The sequence below is a fragment of the Phodopus roborovskii genome, unplaced genomic scaffold (assembly GCF_943737965.1).
Source record: "Phodopus roborovskii unplaced genomic scaffold, PHOROB, whole genome shotgun sequence".
Classification (NCBI taxonomy): domain Eukaryota; kingdom Metazoa; phylum Chordata; class Mammalia; order Rodentia; family Cricetidae; genus Phodopus; species Phodopus roborovskii.
The window spans coordinates 7,383,374-7,400,423 of record NW_026126413.1 but is presented as its reverse complement, the minus strand read 5'-3'; the positions used below and the strand labels follow the sequence as shown (position 1 = coordinate 7,400,423).

Here is a 17,050-nt window from a genome sequence, read left to right as displayed (position 1 = left end):
AGGTGCAGTTCTTTTTCTCATGGTTGGTGCCCCTGAAGCAAAGGTTAACAAGAGCGAATCATAGCTAACATATTTAATCAAAGTTTGTGTCATATGAAGGTTTCAGATCTTTGTGCTCACATGTGATGCAGAATGGACAGCGGTGTGGGGGATGCTACTCAGTGGGGACCCAGCCAGGTGTTCTGGTTTTTCTTGGTCTTTCTGTGTGCTTTCTTTCTGTCTGGGCCTTTCTGGGTGTGAGGCAGGACTTTAACACCAGAAGGGAGGTGACTTTTCTAGCTTGGCTGCAGGGAGGAGCAGAGGGATGGGGAAGAACAGAGAGGCTGCACTTCTCTGCCCTGCTGATGACACTCAGTGTTCCGAGATGCAGTGCTCTTGACTTGCACCCTGCCCGTGTTTCTCAGATGCCGACCTGGCTGGCCTCACACCTCTCCATGAGCACTGAATCTCTTTGACACACTGTATCTGAGCTCCCCTGTTTGCAGCCAGGAAGTATTTCATGTTCTCACTGGCATGCTTTTCTTTAAGAATTCCCTCCTCCACCCCTGGATGCTTTTACTACTCCTAATTTTAGGTTTGTTCTTTTGATGTGCTGTCTCCATTAACTTTCTTAAAAACCTGGTTTGTGTTTGGGAGTCCATGTTGTTCCATCCTGCTTGGACATTGACTCTTCTTCTCTGATCTCCTCCCCTGGATCTTAGTTGTAGGTCCCTGGACCCCATCATAAAGCTCATTGATGCTCCTATATCCTGCATTTTGTTTCTCTGCACTATGTTCTGTGTCTTCTCTAGATCCATTTTGGTTTCCTTTTTATCCCTCCGTCTGTATCTTGTTTGTAGTTATCTTGTCTGTAGTCATACTTCACACTGTTCACTGAAGAAGTCTTAGAGGCTCTGCTTGTATTATTTTGCCAGGTCCAGCACAGCTCCTGGAAACCTCACTGGGACAACCAGGGGATGAAGAAAGAATAGACACTCAGACAAACGAACAGAAAAGCTGGGGTCATGTGGGCCATCCTCACATTGATGGCTGAGTGCCAGCTGTCAGCTAGTTTACTGAGTGCAGAACAGGGAGGAATCAGTCTCCATAGGAGGTGGGGGGGGGATGGAGGAGGAGTCACTGCAGTTGCTGCTACCTGTACACACTGGTCGTCTTCTGAGACACTCGACAGCAGAGGACGGCTTTCCATCCCCAGCCTCATCCAGGGAAGGCTTTGCCCATCCTGTGGACTGAGATGTTGCACCCTTGTCATCAGCACCCTGTGCACATCCACTCAAAGCATTTCCCCTTCCCAAATCATTTGAAGACCAGGTGATGAATTTTGACCATCACTATCCTAGTTAAGCTTTTACTAAACTCATACTTATAAAACATCCTTATTTTGTACTGATTTATTTCTGTGTTTCCAGGTCTTAAACAGTTGTTTTTTATCTTGGTCCTGGCTTAGGGAGGTTTGTTTCTTTATATGCTGAAATCATATACTCTTAGAACTCTGAGAATTCTAGGAAGCCTCATTTTAAGGAACTTCTTTACTTTTACTAGGGAAGCATGGGATTCCCTGGAGTGAAAATTGAATCATAGGATATTTTGTTTGTAAGAACAGTATGAATTCTGGCCACCAATCTTTGGTAGCTTTATGATCTGGGATTTTAGGGGGGTTTGCTCTTCTCCCTCCTTCTGTATTGAGGAATCAGGACAGGATGTGTAAATAGTCCAACCATTTCTGTGTAGTTTAATTCCTTTTTTTCCCCTCCCAGGCACGATTACTTACTGTCTCATTTTGCATCAGTGCCAGCCTCTGTCTTTAATCCCTTTGGGCTGGATATGACCTGTTATGAGGGTGATCTGGCAGTCTTGGTCTGGAGAGGGGCTCAGTGGTTAAGACCACCTTTTGCTCAGTCAGGAGGGACCAGAGTTTGTACCCTAGCACCTATGTGGATAGCTCCCAAGTGCCCGGAACTGCATTTTGAGAGGTCTGACACCCTCTTCCGGCCTCCATGGGCACTCACACATGTGTATATATTTACATACACACATGCAAGAATGGCTCATTGTTGACTGCTCTTATGTCGGGTAAAGACATGGGAGAATTAAGAACCGTCATTATAGTAATTAGGCAAAAGGCTTTTCTCCAGAGTTGCACTTGGCTCGAGGTGACCACGCGTCCTGTAGTTGAAGACACACTGGGTCTGAAGTTAGCTAAGATCTGCAAATGAGAAGAAGCTGTGAGTGTGACGGTGTGAGGGTGGCTTGCACATGCTAGTGTTTGTGAGAAGGGCAACTCTGACTCCATGAGTGCCTTCTTGCACTTTCCACACCTCATCCTCACACCCGACTTCTTACACTGGACTGCCTGGTATTTAAGGCAGTAGAGCGTGCTAATAAAGGTTCTCACTGGTTGAGTTGCGGGGTGATTTTGGGTTTTCCTGAAGTCTATAGTGTTCTGCCAGGCTGCTTGCTCTCAGGGCCCATTCTCTCATTTGCTTGTACGTCGTGTTATGTATTTAGCCCAGGTTAGTCTCAATCTTGTGATCTCCTGAGTGCTGGGATCCCACACTGTTCTGTTCTGTTCTCTTTTGAGAGAATGTCGCAATTTCCAGGACACTCTAGCCTGGACCTCACTCTGTAGATCAGGCCATCTTTGAATTTGCAGTAATTCTTCTGTTCCCCGAGAGCTGAGAATACAGGCATGTGCCATGACACTTGGTCCCAGATTTATTTTTAAGTTTCAAAAGTAGTACTTCAGGGTATGGTGGAGCATACCTGTATGGTGGCACATGACCTGGGAGGCAGAGGCGGGCAGGTCTCTGAGTTTAGAGCCAGTTTCAGCCTAGCTAGGGCTAAATAGGAGACCCTGCTTCAACAACAAACAAACAAACAAACAAACCAAGAATGTGCTGTCTGTTGTATCTGTTGGGGGAGACAAATGATAGAGAAATACATAAAACTCCTTTAATAGTTTGCTGTATAGATCTGTGTTCATCTTGAAAATCATTCTGCTTTCTGCCTAATTTAGCATTTTATAATTCCTTCTACAGTACTGACTCCTTCTCTTTGGAATCCACACGTGGTGTGTATGTGATACTTTACTAACATCTCATAGTGGACTCACAGTGTCTACCTCCTCTCTGGTGCTGCAATCACCTCAGCTGTGGCTGGGCTTCACTGGCCAAGTGAGCTCTCAGTGAGGTTTTGCAGCAGGTCTCTAGTCTTTGACTAGACTTTGACAGCCTTTCTTAAGTGGGAAACGTTGACTCAGCTTCCATATATCTCCCTTCCCTTCTCCCCTGCCCTTCTTTCTCTCTCTGCTTCCTTTCTTGGATCTCATGATGTGCTCATGCTCCTGAGCCTCTGGGCTCCTGTCTTAGCATCCCAAATACAAGCAGATGGCCCTGTACCTGCTTGTTGTTCTTTAGTCTGATGGTGTCTGCTTTACTGTAAAGAAACAGTTGTGCTCTGTTTCTTATGTGGTGTGCTGCTGAGCATTGTAAAACTGGTAAGTATGTTACCAAGTGGAGATTCTGAGCTTAAGCAGCATGTTACAACTCCTGTGAGAGGGCATGGAGCAGGCAGATCTTGGGATTTTGCTTTCTATGGTACTTTTGAAGGAAGTTAAGGTTGGCGTTTTGTGTTACATAATTTGTCTTCACCCTTTGTAGCCTCCACCAGGCAGTGTGAAAATGCCTAATGTACCCAACACCCAGCCAGCAATAATGAAGCCAACAGAGGAACATCCAGCTTACCCACAGATCACAAAGGTTAGTGCATGTTAACTGTGTAGATTGATACTGGAAGTTCATATATTGTTTCGGTTTATAGAGTGAATTTTATTGCCTTTGGTCTCAATGCATAATGCCACTACATTAGCAATAATAGAATAATAAATGTGACTACTCAGTGGGCACTATGAGGAAGTAGGAGGTGGCAAATGTCCAGGAAAACCAACAAATGAAATGCCTGGCAGCTCTAACACAGAGTTAGAGGGCAGAGTGTCCATCCTAAGCACATTCCTGTCCCTCAGCATCTTAGGACATTTACGATGTTTTGAACTATTCTTGTATTTCTGGAGCCTGCTGCACCATTTGACTCATTTATCCAAGCTAATTCGGTTGTCCTTTATTCTGTTCATTTTTCCTCAACCACTCCCTCATCTTAACTCTCTCTCATTTAGGCTCAGGGTTACCTAGACTTTTGCTACTGTTTGTAAAAGGTTGATTTTATTGTTTCCAATGACATGTATTGTGTGTCCGTGTGTAGATGTGTGCACTTGAGTACAAGGTCCTTTTTGAGGCTAGAGTTACAGGTGGTTATGAACCGCCTGATGTGAGTGCTGGGAACTGAACCTGGGTCCTCTGCAAGAACAGCCCACATGCTCTTAATTGCTGAGGCATATCTCTATCCCCAGTCTCTGGCTGTTCTTAACAAGAGACAAGTTTTTGTTTGTTTGTTTTCTTCTGTCCTATGGACTCAGCATTGCCTCTGAGGGCTTTCATAACTAAAACAAATGAATCAAGTATTTCTCAAAACTATAGCCTTTAATGACTTCCTATATTTTGAAAGTGCATTTAACTGAGGTTTCTCTTAGGGTAAAGATGAGAGTGGGCATGTAAATGTTAGACTGTTTTGGCTGTCTGGTAACCTGGGTGTGTGTTGGTCATTTTGTTTAGGAACATGCCTTGGCTCAAGCTGAACTTCTCAAGCGCCAGGAAGAGCTAGAGAGGAAGGCCGCAGAATTAGACCGCCGAGAACGGGAGATGCAGAGCCTGAGTCAGCATGGTAGTATCCAAAGAATTGGGATGAAAATGTCTGTCCTTGCTCTGGCCACTAGGTCTGGTGATAAACCTCTGCCCTGCCTTCTGATTCTAGCAAGGAGGTCAGACACAATAGATGGCTCACTTGATACCTGCAGCTTGGTGATCTTGGTGGATAGCGCAGTCCTTTGATAGATTAGACGAGTGTTGGCTTCCTCACAGAGAAAGTGAGACACAGATCTGATACGTCTGCTTCCTTCCAAACCAGGGGCCTTTGATTCTGCACTTGGCCCTCCAAACCTTTTCTTTTTTTTCTTTAAAAAAGAGCTGGGGCATAAAAAAGAAAGATCTCAATGTAGGCTTAAGCATGAGGGATAAGAGAAAGAGGCCCTCAGAAGAAAGGAAGGTCACCTCAGAGCATGGGTGTGGGCTTCTCAATAGTTCCATTGAGCTTTGAGTGTGCCCCACCTTGGACTCTGTCCTGTTGTGATTATTGGTTTTATTCTCATAGGTACAACATACTTGTCAAAAAATGTTAACGTATTTGTGTGATTATTTACTTGCTGTGGAATCTGTTCAAGCTCCGAGTGCTAAAGATGACTCTAAGAACCTGTGAGGGAAAGTTAGCAGCTTCATGGGGGGGGGTAGGGTAGGGAGTCAGGTGTGACATTGCTAGGTGGCTGGAATGGCAGTACACCCCCAACAATGATGGCAATGATACTGAGTATTTCCTCTTCTCTTACAGTGTTTAGGTGTTGGGCCTCTCAAGGACACATTTATCTTGGGTCATTTCCTTGCTTGTAGCATCAGAGACAGCCTTTATATAGGAGAGAGAGATCATTAACTATGGTCTTATTTTCTTAGTGCTGACTGACACTCATTACCTATGAGAGATGAAAGATGTTTTGGTAAAGATAGTAGCAAAGAGACAGACTTGAATAGTTAAATTTTGCAGTATATTAGTACATTGTAGTACTTTACCTTTTAATTTATATTAAATCTTCAGCACCATTCTTGGAAGTGTGACTCAGTTGTTACCTTTCTGAAGAAATGAAGGGTGTTTTTTTTTAGACCACACAGTCAGCGAGTGGCTTGGGTACTTCTGGTTGCAAGCCTCCATTCCTCCTCGCTCACTGTTGGCTGCTGCTTACATAGTGTGATGTATCTATCATTTCTGTCCCGAGGACCCATCTTATGTTGGGCCAGTGCTCTGCCATTGAGCTGCATCCCTAGTCAGTCCCCCCAATTTTAATACTATAATCAGTGTAACTGAGGGGACATGTTGAGGATAAACAGCAGGCCACCCTTCTTCTCTTTGTGAAAAATGTTCAGATAGCTAAAAATATGCATAATTGAATATTAAAAGTTAAATGACATTTTTAGTATTAGAAAGTGACTTTTAGTTATTTTTTATTTGTATTTTTGTCTGAATTGTGCTTTATGCTTAAGTTTTGTTCCCGCCCCCATTTCCCAGGTCTCGCTGTCAGTCCTTGTTTATGCGGACCCATTCCCTCCTCACACCTCACGGTTTTCTCTGGTTTCCAGGATGCTGGAGTCCCCCATTTATTCACACAGACTTGACCCTATCATTGAGAACCGAGCCTTGCCTCTGCATGTCAGTTAGGAATTTAGCAGAATTCTACTAACAGACTCATGTCACCGAGAAAACAGAAGCTTGAGAATCGGATGGCCTTCTCCCAGTAGCCAGGCCCTGGGACTTCGGAATAAATCTGTTTTAGGCAACTCTTAGGGTTTGCCACTGGGTTCTCCTGTACATAGACATGCTAAACATGCTATGATTTGACACTGGAAAATTATTTTACCATTTGTGTTTCTAAAATGTTAGTCTTCAAAAAATTGAAAATGTAAGCTTGGCTTCCAAAGTTGTGAGAGTATAGAGAGCGGAACAGTTAGTGTTAGTGTTTGTATGACATCTGCCACAACAACCAAAGTAAGACTACAATATATTTGTTGCAATAACTTTTTTTTTCAACTTACAGGGAGAAAAAATAATTGGCCACCTCTTCCTAGCAATTTTCCTGTGGGACCTTGTTTCTATCAAGACTTTTCTGTAGACATTCCTGTAGAATTCCAAAAGACAGTAAAGCTTATGTACTACTTATGGATGTGTAAGTATAGAACAAATTATATTTTATATATACATGCATTTTGAGTTCATATTTTCATTATTAATAGATACTTTTTTGAAAGTGATATATTAAATGCATACTAAATGTCTTTTCATATAGATCTTAGCTTCAGAGTTGAACATCATAATTTAGATATGAAAATTGTGTTACCGATAGCAATGTAAGTCTTTGGTTAGGGGAAGCCAGCACTGACTGCCTGAAAAGGCATCCTGTCTGTCACATGGGTAGGGTTTTGTAAAGATTCTTCCTTAGAAGAATGTTATCTAGGCATGGCTTGCTTTGGCAAAATTCTGCATACTATTTTTGTGCCAAGGAGTATCACTTAGATTCTGTTAAATGTAGCACTATGGCTGATTTTAGAAAGAGGAGATACTGCAATGTGAACTATAACTTTAAAAATCACTTCTGGCAGAGTATACTTTTCATCTCCAAGTGGCTGTGAATACTTTCTTCTTGAAATTGCTGAATATAGGACACTCTCAGCATTAGAGTGTACTTTCAGTTGGGATATACATAATGTTTTAAGTGTAATCCCAACTCTGAAATACTAAATGAATGTCAAGCTACTAAAGGTTCATTGTATATACACAGACTTGCACTCACTCTCTGACTTGCATTCCACATAGTCTTAGCCCTGTTTGACACCATTCTGTCAGGAGGGAAGGCTGGGTAGATGGGGCAGTAGGTAATTTGTGGACACATTTTACCCATGAGAGTGTGAGAGTTTCATTCTTCACATCGGCATGAGAGAAGGAGGTTTGTATGGACATTACTCTTGTCATGGTTAAAAGAGAACATTTGTTCTCAGAGTCAGAATTCTAGTGGATATTACCTAAATTCTTTTAGACAGAGTCTCTCTATGTAGCCCGGACTGTCCAGGAATTCACTATGTAGACCACACTGGCCTTATTCAGAGATCCACCTGTGTCTGCCTCCCGAGTTCGAGGATTAAGGATGTGTACCACCACACCTAGCTGGCTGTTACTTTCAGACTCTTAGTTTCTTGTTGAGATTTGGCCTTGCTGTCAGTAGTATGTATGTTTGATGCTTAAGGTATAATTCTATATATGTGCATGTTAATCAATTTCTATGTTTTAACTAATATATTTCTGTCATATATGCACTATATTTTATGAATTTTAAAAATAGACAGTATTTTAGGCATAAGTTATTTAACTTAAATCTTTTTATGGCAAGGGGGTAGAAAGAATATTCTATAACAAATTTAGTAAATGGAGATTGGATAGGAAAGATGGTTAATTTTAACTTGTTAACTACTGATGCTGATTTAGAAATTGATTTGTTTGGTTTAAAGTCTCTCAGAAGTAATGCAGTTAATTAGTTTTTCTCATTCTTGTCTAGTTTGCTTATCTGTTTAGAAAAAGGACTCAAGATTCTTGTTCTGCTTGGAAGCAGCATTGCTTGCAGTGAATTTCCAGCAGTTCGGGATTTGCCCATGCTTAGAGCAGAGACTGCGTTAGCCGGGTAATTTCCAAAGGGTGGGCCTGGTATGGATTTCAGGCCCGACTGCAGGTTTGTGCTCAGTCATAGGGGAGAGCTCCAGTTCCGTAGAGATTGACTCTGTGTCTGGCATTTGAGAGTCCCAAGCACATTCTCAAGCACATTATTTAGTCTTAGAGAAGCTAAAGCTTTGAGAATTTGGTACTTGTCCAACATTATACAGCAAGTCACTATGTGGCAAGCTATTCTGGTAACTTGGCTCTCAATCCCAGGGTTAGATTCCATGGTATGCCATCTACAGAATACCAAGATGAAAAAGTTCTTAACATTTTAATGAATATGATGAAGATGTGTATTCAAAGGTCCCTAAGTGGAAGCAGATAGTGTAACTTGCAAATAAACCAAAGCAATTAGAATTGTCACTATGAAGTGAACCTGGACCTTTTCTTTCTTTCTTTTTTTCTTGTTTTGGTTTTTCAAGACAGAGTTCCTCTGTGTAGCCCTGGCTGTCCTTGAGCTCTCTTTGTAGACCAGGCTGGCCCTCAACTCAGAGGAGATCTGTCTGTCTCTGCCTCCCAAGTGCTGGTATTAAAGGTGTGTGCACTACTGCACCCATCAAACCTTGACCCTTTTGAATGTGCTTTTGAATTAAAACGGGGGTGGGGGGCATGGACACCAAGTAGCAGAGGTGACGTGTGCACCTGTAGCCATCTCTTTGGGGAATCACATGGCACTGGCAGCTGCAAATTCAGGTCAACTGATCCCAGATTTGAGTACCTGCCCTTGCCTGCATTCTGACCCCTGCACAGGTGGACAGCTTCATCGCCAGGTGCCCTAGACAGGCTGCTTTTTATTGTGTGAGACGATGACTCCCTGATCGGGCTTACTCTAAAAACATCCAGGGGAAAAAAAATCTAACACATTACACAAAGATTGATACTAACTAACTATACTCTGAAGAATTTGTATGGATTTTAAAACATTTATAACCATGTATAAATGTTCCTCATTTTTGTAAGTGAAATAAAAAAATCTTTAAAAAATTCTTGTGAAGATTGAAATTTAAGTTAGAATGTGATGATATTAAAACATACACACAGACACCCCCCCCCCAAATTTAAGACATCCACAAGTTCTAAAGGAACAAAATTTCCTGTTTCACAGGAGTTTTTGTTCTGTTTTTAAGTCCTTAGACCTCTTTATTGTGAGGGAAAGGATTTTGAGTCATTTAATTATTGGGCCAGCTTTCCTGAGGATTAATCCCCAGTAGTAATTGAGTAATCAGTACAGTTTCCCTTCTGTGATAGAAAGAATGGGATTTTAAAATAAAAGCCCTTCAAGGCCACTACAGATTTATTTTCAGGCTCTGGAGCTGTTTCTCCATAGTTGATTGATTTAATGTTTAGATGTGAACACATCAGGCCACCCAGAAAGAGTACTTTTATCCTGCTCCATAAAATTTTTATTTTGATTTGTAAAGAGATTTTAAAATTAGTTTTTAATGTATATTGAGTTTATAGTAGCTTTAATAATCTTTTAATTAATTTTTAAAATCTAAGTCATAGTTGGTTGACATTTTTTATTGATAATATACATTTTATAGTATTTAATTTTATGGTAGTTTATTTCCTATAATTTAATTCCACCCATGAATAAATTTTTACAGAGTCACTTTAAAAAGTTGTAATTGTAGGGGTCTGGAGATGTGGTTCAGGGTTTAGGAGCCTTGCTGCTCTTCCAGAGGACCCGGGACTGGTTCTCAGCACCCGCGTGGTGGCTCATAACACCGCCATCCCCAGTTCCATGCCCCTGTGGTCTCCACGGCCCCCCGCACACATGCTGCATAGACATGCATGCAGGCAGACATCCATACACATAAAATAAAAAATGTAAACAAAAGTTATAACTGCTAAGCATGGTTCTTTCTGATCATAGCATTGTTACTGAAATCCCAGATTTTTGATTTCCCAGCAGCATAGGGAAGTCTTGTGTCTGACATGAGGGAGGTCATCTTGTTGTCTGGGAGAGGGGAGAGGGAGGGAACAACCAGACTGTCGAAGTGTTACCCCCCATTAAAAAGTGGCTCAGTCTTGAGGATGAAGTCATCCTTACAGACCCTCCCCCCCAGTCACAAGAATTGCTACTGTATTTTAAAGTACTGTGGTTGTAGTAAGCGCCTCTGCTTTTCTTGTGCCCTGGCTCAAGAATTCACCGCCTATTTTCTTCTCAGGGAAGCAACCCTAAGAGTTGGGCTTAGCTGTGTAGCTGCCTAGGAGGATTTTCGCCCAAAAATGCTCTATTGTGTGTGCTCTGCTTTCAAATCCTGTGTAAGAAGTAGCAGTGTTTGAAGAACATGCCATGGAAAACAGGACAAGAATTCATGCTCTCAGGAAGTGTTTTTCCCTTGTAACCTGAGTTGGCTGGTGACTTGAAGTAAACAGCCAGTTTTGTCTTCTGATCCCACAGTTCACGCTGTAACTCTGTTTCTGAACATCTTTGGATGCCTGGCGTGGTTCTGTGTCGATGCTTCACGAGCAGTGGACTTTGGATTGAGTATCCTGTGGTTCTTGCTTTTTACCCCCTGCTCATTTGTCTGTTGGTACAGACCGCTGTACGGAGCTTTCAGGTAAAGTGTGTGTATTTAATATATACGCTTTAAAACCTGTGAAAGGTGTGGGTGGTGGCTCCCTCCTGGAATCTCAGCACCCAGGAGGCCGAAGTAGAAGGATTGCTATAGGCCAGCCTGGGCAACATAGTTGGCATCCGGCTGAGGCTACAGAGTTAGACCCTACCACAAACAAATGCCCAATGAAAGGAATCTATATTATACCCCAAAGGGAAAGTTGGTATATTTTCATTAATAAAAAAAAATAAATAAAGGCCAGTGAGATGGCTCAATGAATAAAGGTGCTTGTTGCCAAATATTGTGACCTGAGTTTGATCCTCAGGTCCTGTATGGCAGAAGGAGGGGGTCTGACTCCTGCAGATTGCCCTCTGACTTCCACATGGACACCATGGCAAGCACACCTTTCCCAAGTGAAATAAATATAAGCATAATATAAAAGTAAAATTTTTATTATACATACCTTCTGAAAAGTCACTTACATTAAATCAAAATTCATAAGCATTATTTCACTTAAAAAATCAAAGGAAAATTAACATTCTTAGATTTGTAACATTTAACACTTTATGCCATATATCATACCCAACTTCCTGACTTTAGGATAACCTGTTTACTCCTTTCTCCCTCACATGTCTAAATTCAGAATTATAACGTATTTACAGCATCCAGGTAAGATGAACACACATGAAACACTTTAACTCAGCAACTTGATACTTTGTGTATATCTATCGTTAGTTTCTCCAGACAGTGACATTTAAAAACCTACTTAGGCTATAAAATAAAGAATACTATTTTATATAGAGTTAACCACTATTTAAATATACTGGGTAATGCATTTTCTAAATGAGTGTTCAGTGGGATGTTAATTGGTTCATTAGCTTAGTTAGTTTTAGAATAGCTAGTTAATAAAGTTAGGCAAACGCCTTCATTTTCTAATCTCTTAGACTCTAAGTGCCTTGTGATGTGACCATGAGACCATTCTTTGCTGTGGATCACCTTGTGAGCATGGCTTTAAGAAGAGAATGCTGGACTAGGTCGGATGATACATACCTTCGGAGTAGGCAACAGCATCCTCTGAGCCCCGAGTTCTGATTATCCTGTGCAGCATGGTTTCTCTCATTTCCTCCAAATGGGTTATCCTTAACCAAATGCCTTGCTTTGGTTCTTCCTGTGGACAGCCGTGGTAACTGCCTGCAGTTTCTGGAGAGTGGAGGTGGGGGAGGGTGGCCATGTCTAGTTTCAGGTGTTAGAGGAAGGAGTCAGCATCATCTGTGATATAAGCTGCAGGCTTCTTTTGTAGACAGCCTTTGTTGGCTTGAGGACTCTCTCCTTTATTTTTAGCTTATGGGTATTTTTTTTTTTTTTTTAAATCCTGAATGGTACTGGAGCTTCCTGGGTGCTTTTCTGTGCCTGTTGATATGATCATGTGATTGTTCCCCTTTATTTTAAACTGATGAGTCATAACTGCCTTTCGAATGGGAAACCAGCTTTCCAGTCCCCCTTTATCCCTTTGGCCATGCTAGCTAGTCTCTTTAGGAGTTGTAGCCAGCAGCTCATCTTCCTGATGTGTTCTACTTGAAATGCCCTGCCCAGGTGTAGCCTTGGGTCCTTGGGTTCTGAGAAAGGTAATTGTAGCAATCTTTGGTGGTTTCTTTCTGCTTTGTTTCTAACCTTTTTAATGAAACTCTTGCTAATATAATAAGAGAAAAATCCATTTTTCCTCTGTTTTTCTATCCCTTTGCTTTCTATATCTGATCAAGGTAGAGCTGGCGATATGTCTGCCTATACACGGCTATGCTCCCCACCATGACAATAATAGACCTAACCTCTGAAACTATAAGAGAGCCAACCCAATTAAATGTCTTCCTTAAAATAGTTGCCATGTCATGGTGTCTCTTCATAGCAATAGAAACCATAAGACAGCTGGTTAGGTTTTAAGAGACACTGTTCTTTGGAGATAAAATAGGCAGAATTAGTTTGAATAGGTTAAAAAGGATTTTAAACATATTAAGAGGATTAGTGGCCAAGTACTGGTAGGTATGTGTAAAACCATCCACAAAAGATGATTTCTAACTCCAGAAAAACAGAAATGTAATCTAGGAATCTTGTTAACAGCACTGTGCCTCAGCTGTGAATAGTAGGTCATATTCGAGAGCCTCACAGGCCTAATAAGTGAGCAGTACTATTGAGAACCCCACGGTTATGTGGATTAGACTGCTGGGAAGATTTGGAAGGAAAGCCGGGTCTCCATTTACTGGAATGGTAGCCCTCTTCACAGTTTGGTAATGTTAGGAAGCAGCGGGGTAAGCTAAGCAGGGTGTGGCCACCAAAGTGACCCAAGCAAAGCCTGGTGGTGCCTGGGACTGCAGCTGTGGCGGGGCTGTGATGCACCTGGGGACTGTTTTTACAGAATTCCTATGCACTATTATCTGACCTGCAACTAGTGGATATACCTCACAGAGAACCAAGCTAGTGTTAAAGTGCAGCCTGAAAGGCACACTCATGGGTAGAGCAGGGCCTGCAATACGAAAGTGATGTAGCAGGACCCTATCTCATTGCTGCCTTTCCGGGCAGTACCAGCACCGTCAGAGAACCATTCCTCACTCGGTTCCTCCGCCTCCCACTTCTCACTGGCTTCTCTACACACACCTCACCCTTCTCTACACAACTCCTAAATCCTAAGAAATCTTTGAATTTCTGCCTTCATTGCCCCCCTTGCTTCTGACTTTGAAGATCCTTTTTTTTGGGGGGGAGGGGTAGGGTTGTAACAGGGTTTCCTGTGTAGCCTTGACTGTCCTGGAAGCTTTGTAGCCCAGGCTGGCCTTGAACTCACAGAGGTCTGCCTGCCTCTGCCTCTTTGAAGGTCCCTTTTTAAACATGCCTTGCTCCTAGTTGCTACAGTGGCAGTCACTTCTGTCATTTCTCTGGCTTAGACTGCTTCTCAGTTTCCTACATTCCGTCTCCTGTTATTTTAAAAGCTTCTTCGAACAGGACCCGATGTGATTGTCTAAGGTCTGAGAGTTAACCCACCTCAGGAGAAGTCCCAATGATGTATAACTATAAGCTGTCTTGTTACTGTCATGCCCTAATAGATACTCTTACAAGAAGCCCTATCCCAGTCCTCTTTGTACCCGGCCATGTGTTGCCTTTTCAAAAGAGTCACCAAGCTCACTGGAGCATTTTTCCCACCCTTAGCTGGCACAGAACTTTGTAATAACACCAAATGCATTACTATTCAAGAGATAAACAACACTAGTAAATATTTCAATGTATGCTAACACTGTGGAGTTGTCTGAACTACCTGAATCTGTTGCAAAATAGCAACATTGTAGTAAGATAGGAACCTTCAGAAGCTTGGAGCTTCTAATCTGAAACTCGGAGCTTCTAATCTGTAGGAATGTGTTGACACTCTGGTCCAAATGATCTTTACAAAGATTGCTGAGCCTTACAGATATCAAGAACTAATGACTTGTACTGCATTGCATACTACATATGCATGTGGAAGAGGATATATTTATTCCTTTTGGGAGGTCATAGGATCAGCCTGCCATGTCCTAGGCCCTTGTTCCATCTATAGAGCAACAAATAACGAACGAAACCAGCCACGGACAGGGAGCAGTAACTGATCTAATGGAAACTGAAACTCAAGTTAGCAATGGAAAAAGTAAAGGCCAAGCTGTGTGGCTCCTCAGGGAGTATCCTTGGAGGCTCCCCAGACTGAACCTAAGTGTGAGATGTAGCCATGAGGCAATGCAGGCAGAGCTGAGGATCGGAAATGTCAGTCTTCCTGAAGTTGGTGGAGCACCCACATCCTCCTAGCTTTCTGAACCAGCTGCGAGTCTGAAGCCAGGGCACTCTGTGGAAAATGGGATATCTTATACTTTGGTAAGGTCTTGGTCAGTCTCTTGTCTTGACACTGGTTGGTGAGAACACCAGCAGCCATTAAATCCGTCCATAGTGCAGGAGAGAAAACTCCAACCTGGAGTACCCTTTCTGAGGAATGTAAGAGAAGGAGAATGTGTGATCCACGTATACACACAATGAAGAGCCAGGTGCAGGAGTGAAGACTCAGGGCAGACGGAAAGGAAGCTCTGAAGTGGGCAGGCCAGAGGACAGATGCTGCCCCTTCTCAGAGAGGTGGTGGCAAGGCTGACGGACCCTGCGAAGAAGGAAAAGTGCTACAGAAGTTGAAGGAATTTAGCCATCTCTTGTTTCCTTTTCTGTTGAACAGTGTGGGATTAAGTTTTAGCAAATAGAACGATACAGTCCATGGAAAATGACTGTGCTGAACAGAACTGAGATAAATTTAGGCTAATTAAAAATGGTGCCAAGTGGATGGAGCTTCTTCCAAAAACATCTTCCAACAGTTTGACTTTTTCAAGAGAGTCACTGTGTGGTTCCAGGCTGGCCTTGAATTTGGCATCCTCCTGCTTCAGCTCCCTGAGTACTGGTTTACAGACATGTGCCTCCACACCAGACTTACAAAGTTGGTTTTATATGAGAAAGGTAGGGATAGTTCACCACATTATAATCTAAAATTTATTAATAGCATGACTGTCTTAACTCATACAGTTAAAAACATTTGACAAAATTCAATGTCTTTTCATGTTAGAAACAGGGAATTAACTTGGAGTGGGAGAGGCTTCTTCAGGCAGAAAAGGAACAATAAAGGCTGAGACCTGTGGTTCACAGCTGACTCATACATGTTCTGTGCTGTGGGGCTGAGAGCTTGCTTTCTCTGGGGTCAGGAGTGTACAAAGACATTCATTCTCAAAATTCCTGTTCAGAGTTGTATAGATTTCTGACCAGTAGAACTAGGTAAGGAAAAGAAACAAAGGGTGTCTAAGTCTGAAAAGAAGCAGAACTATACTTATAGATCCGCAGTTATCTCTGTAGAAAATATAAATGGAGTTACATATCTTTTTAATGGATTAGAAGACTCAGTAGTATGAAGGTGTGAACTTTCTCAGTGATTCTGCAGGTCTACAACAAAACCCAATCAAACTGACACCCCATTGGAAGACTTACAAGAAAGCTCTGTAATCATAGCATGATGTCTTTGTGTCATCAATGCTCCTTTATTATAAACAAATAAACAATCGACAAACTAAAATGAATCCTCCCATGTGTAAAAAACAATCTTTAAAATAGTTTTTTTCTTTTACCATTTATCCATTTTAAGTGGTATATGGTGCTGTGTCTGCATGTGTGCATTCACACCAGAAGAGGGCATCAGATCCCACTATAGATGGTTGTGAGCACCATGTGTTTGCTGGGTATTGAACTCAGGACCTCTGAAAAAACAGCCAGTGCTCTTAACTTCTGAGCCATCTCTCCAGTTCTGTAAAGGTGAATTTTTAAAAATCAAGTTACTTTTATTTATGAGTGTGTGTGTGTGTGTGTGTGTGTGTGTGCGTGCGTGCGCGCGCATGTGTGCACATGTATGTGTACCATGTGCCTGCAGTGCTAGAAAAGGCCAGAAGAGGCATTTGGCCTTGGAACTGGAATTATAAAGGTTGTGAGCTGTCATGGGAGTCCTGGGAACTGAGTCTCTGCAAGGGCAATGCCTAGGCTGTGCAGCCCAGACAAGGCTGTTTAAGAGCCCTTGCTTGGATGCTTGGCTATCACATGCCTTCCGCTGTGCTTTTAGAAAGTCAGTTCAGAGAGCATGTGCACAGGAGCAGAGCTGCAGGCCAAGGCCCTCATGAGGGTCAGGGAAAGTGGTTTGTTTGTTTTGATTCAATACTAAAATTAAAAAATGAATATATAAACTGGAATTCATAAAAAAGCCAGACTTTTCCTCAGAAGACACTTAAGATGCCTAAACACACACATGGTTCCATATACAGATGTGCACAGGTTGTAGCCACTCTTAGGATACCTGGACACATGTGTATTTCCATATACATATATGCGCAGATTGAGAAGACACTTACGATGCTCTGAGCACACATGTACTTTTATACATAAATAGCACAGATTGGAAAGACAAGCCCCAGACTGCAAGTTCTTTGCCAAGCATGCATCTAAATAAGGACTTGTCTCTCCTGAATATATATTTTTTA

At 42.2% G+C, this 17,050-nt stretch overlaps 1 protein-coding gene across 3 annotated transcripts in view; it reads left to right on the top strand.

Annotated features, from left to right (window-relative positions):
• Positions 1-17,050, top strand: part of Scamp1 (secretory carrier membrane protein 1) — a 77,036-nt gene that overhangs the window by 46,991 nt on the left and 12,995 nt on the right. For all 3 annotated transcript variants that reach the window (XM_051182986.1, XM_051182987.1, XM_051182985.1), the window contains 4 exons: positions 3,660-3,758; positions 4,668-4,776; positions 6,752-6,880; positions 10,829-10,988. In XM_051182986.1, the coding sequence (XP_051038943.1) occupies positions 3,660-3,758; positions 4,668-4,776; positions 6,752-6,880; positions 10,829-10,988 (497 nt within the window). The remainder of the gene's footprint in view (positions 1-3,659; positions 3,759-4,667; positions 4,777-6,751; positions 6,881-10,828; positions 10,989-17,050) is intronic.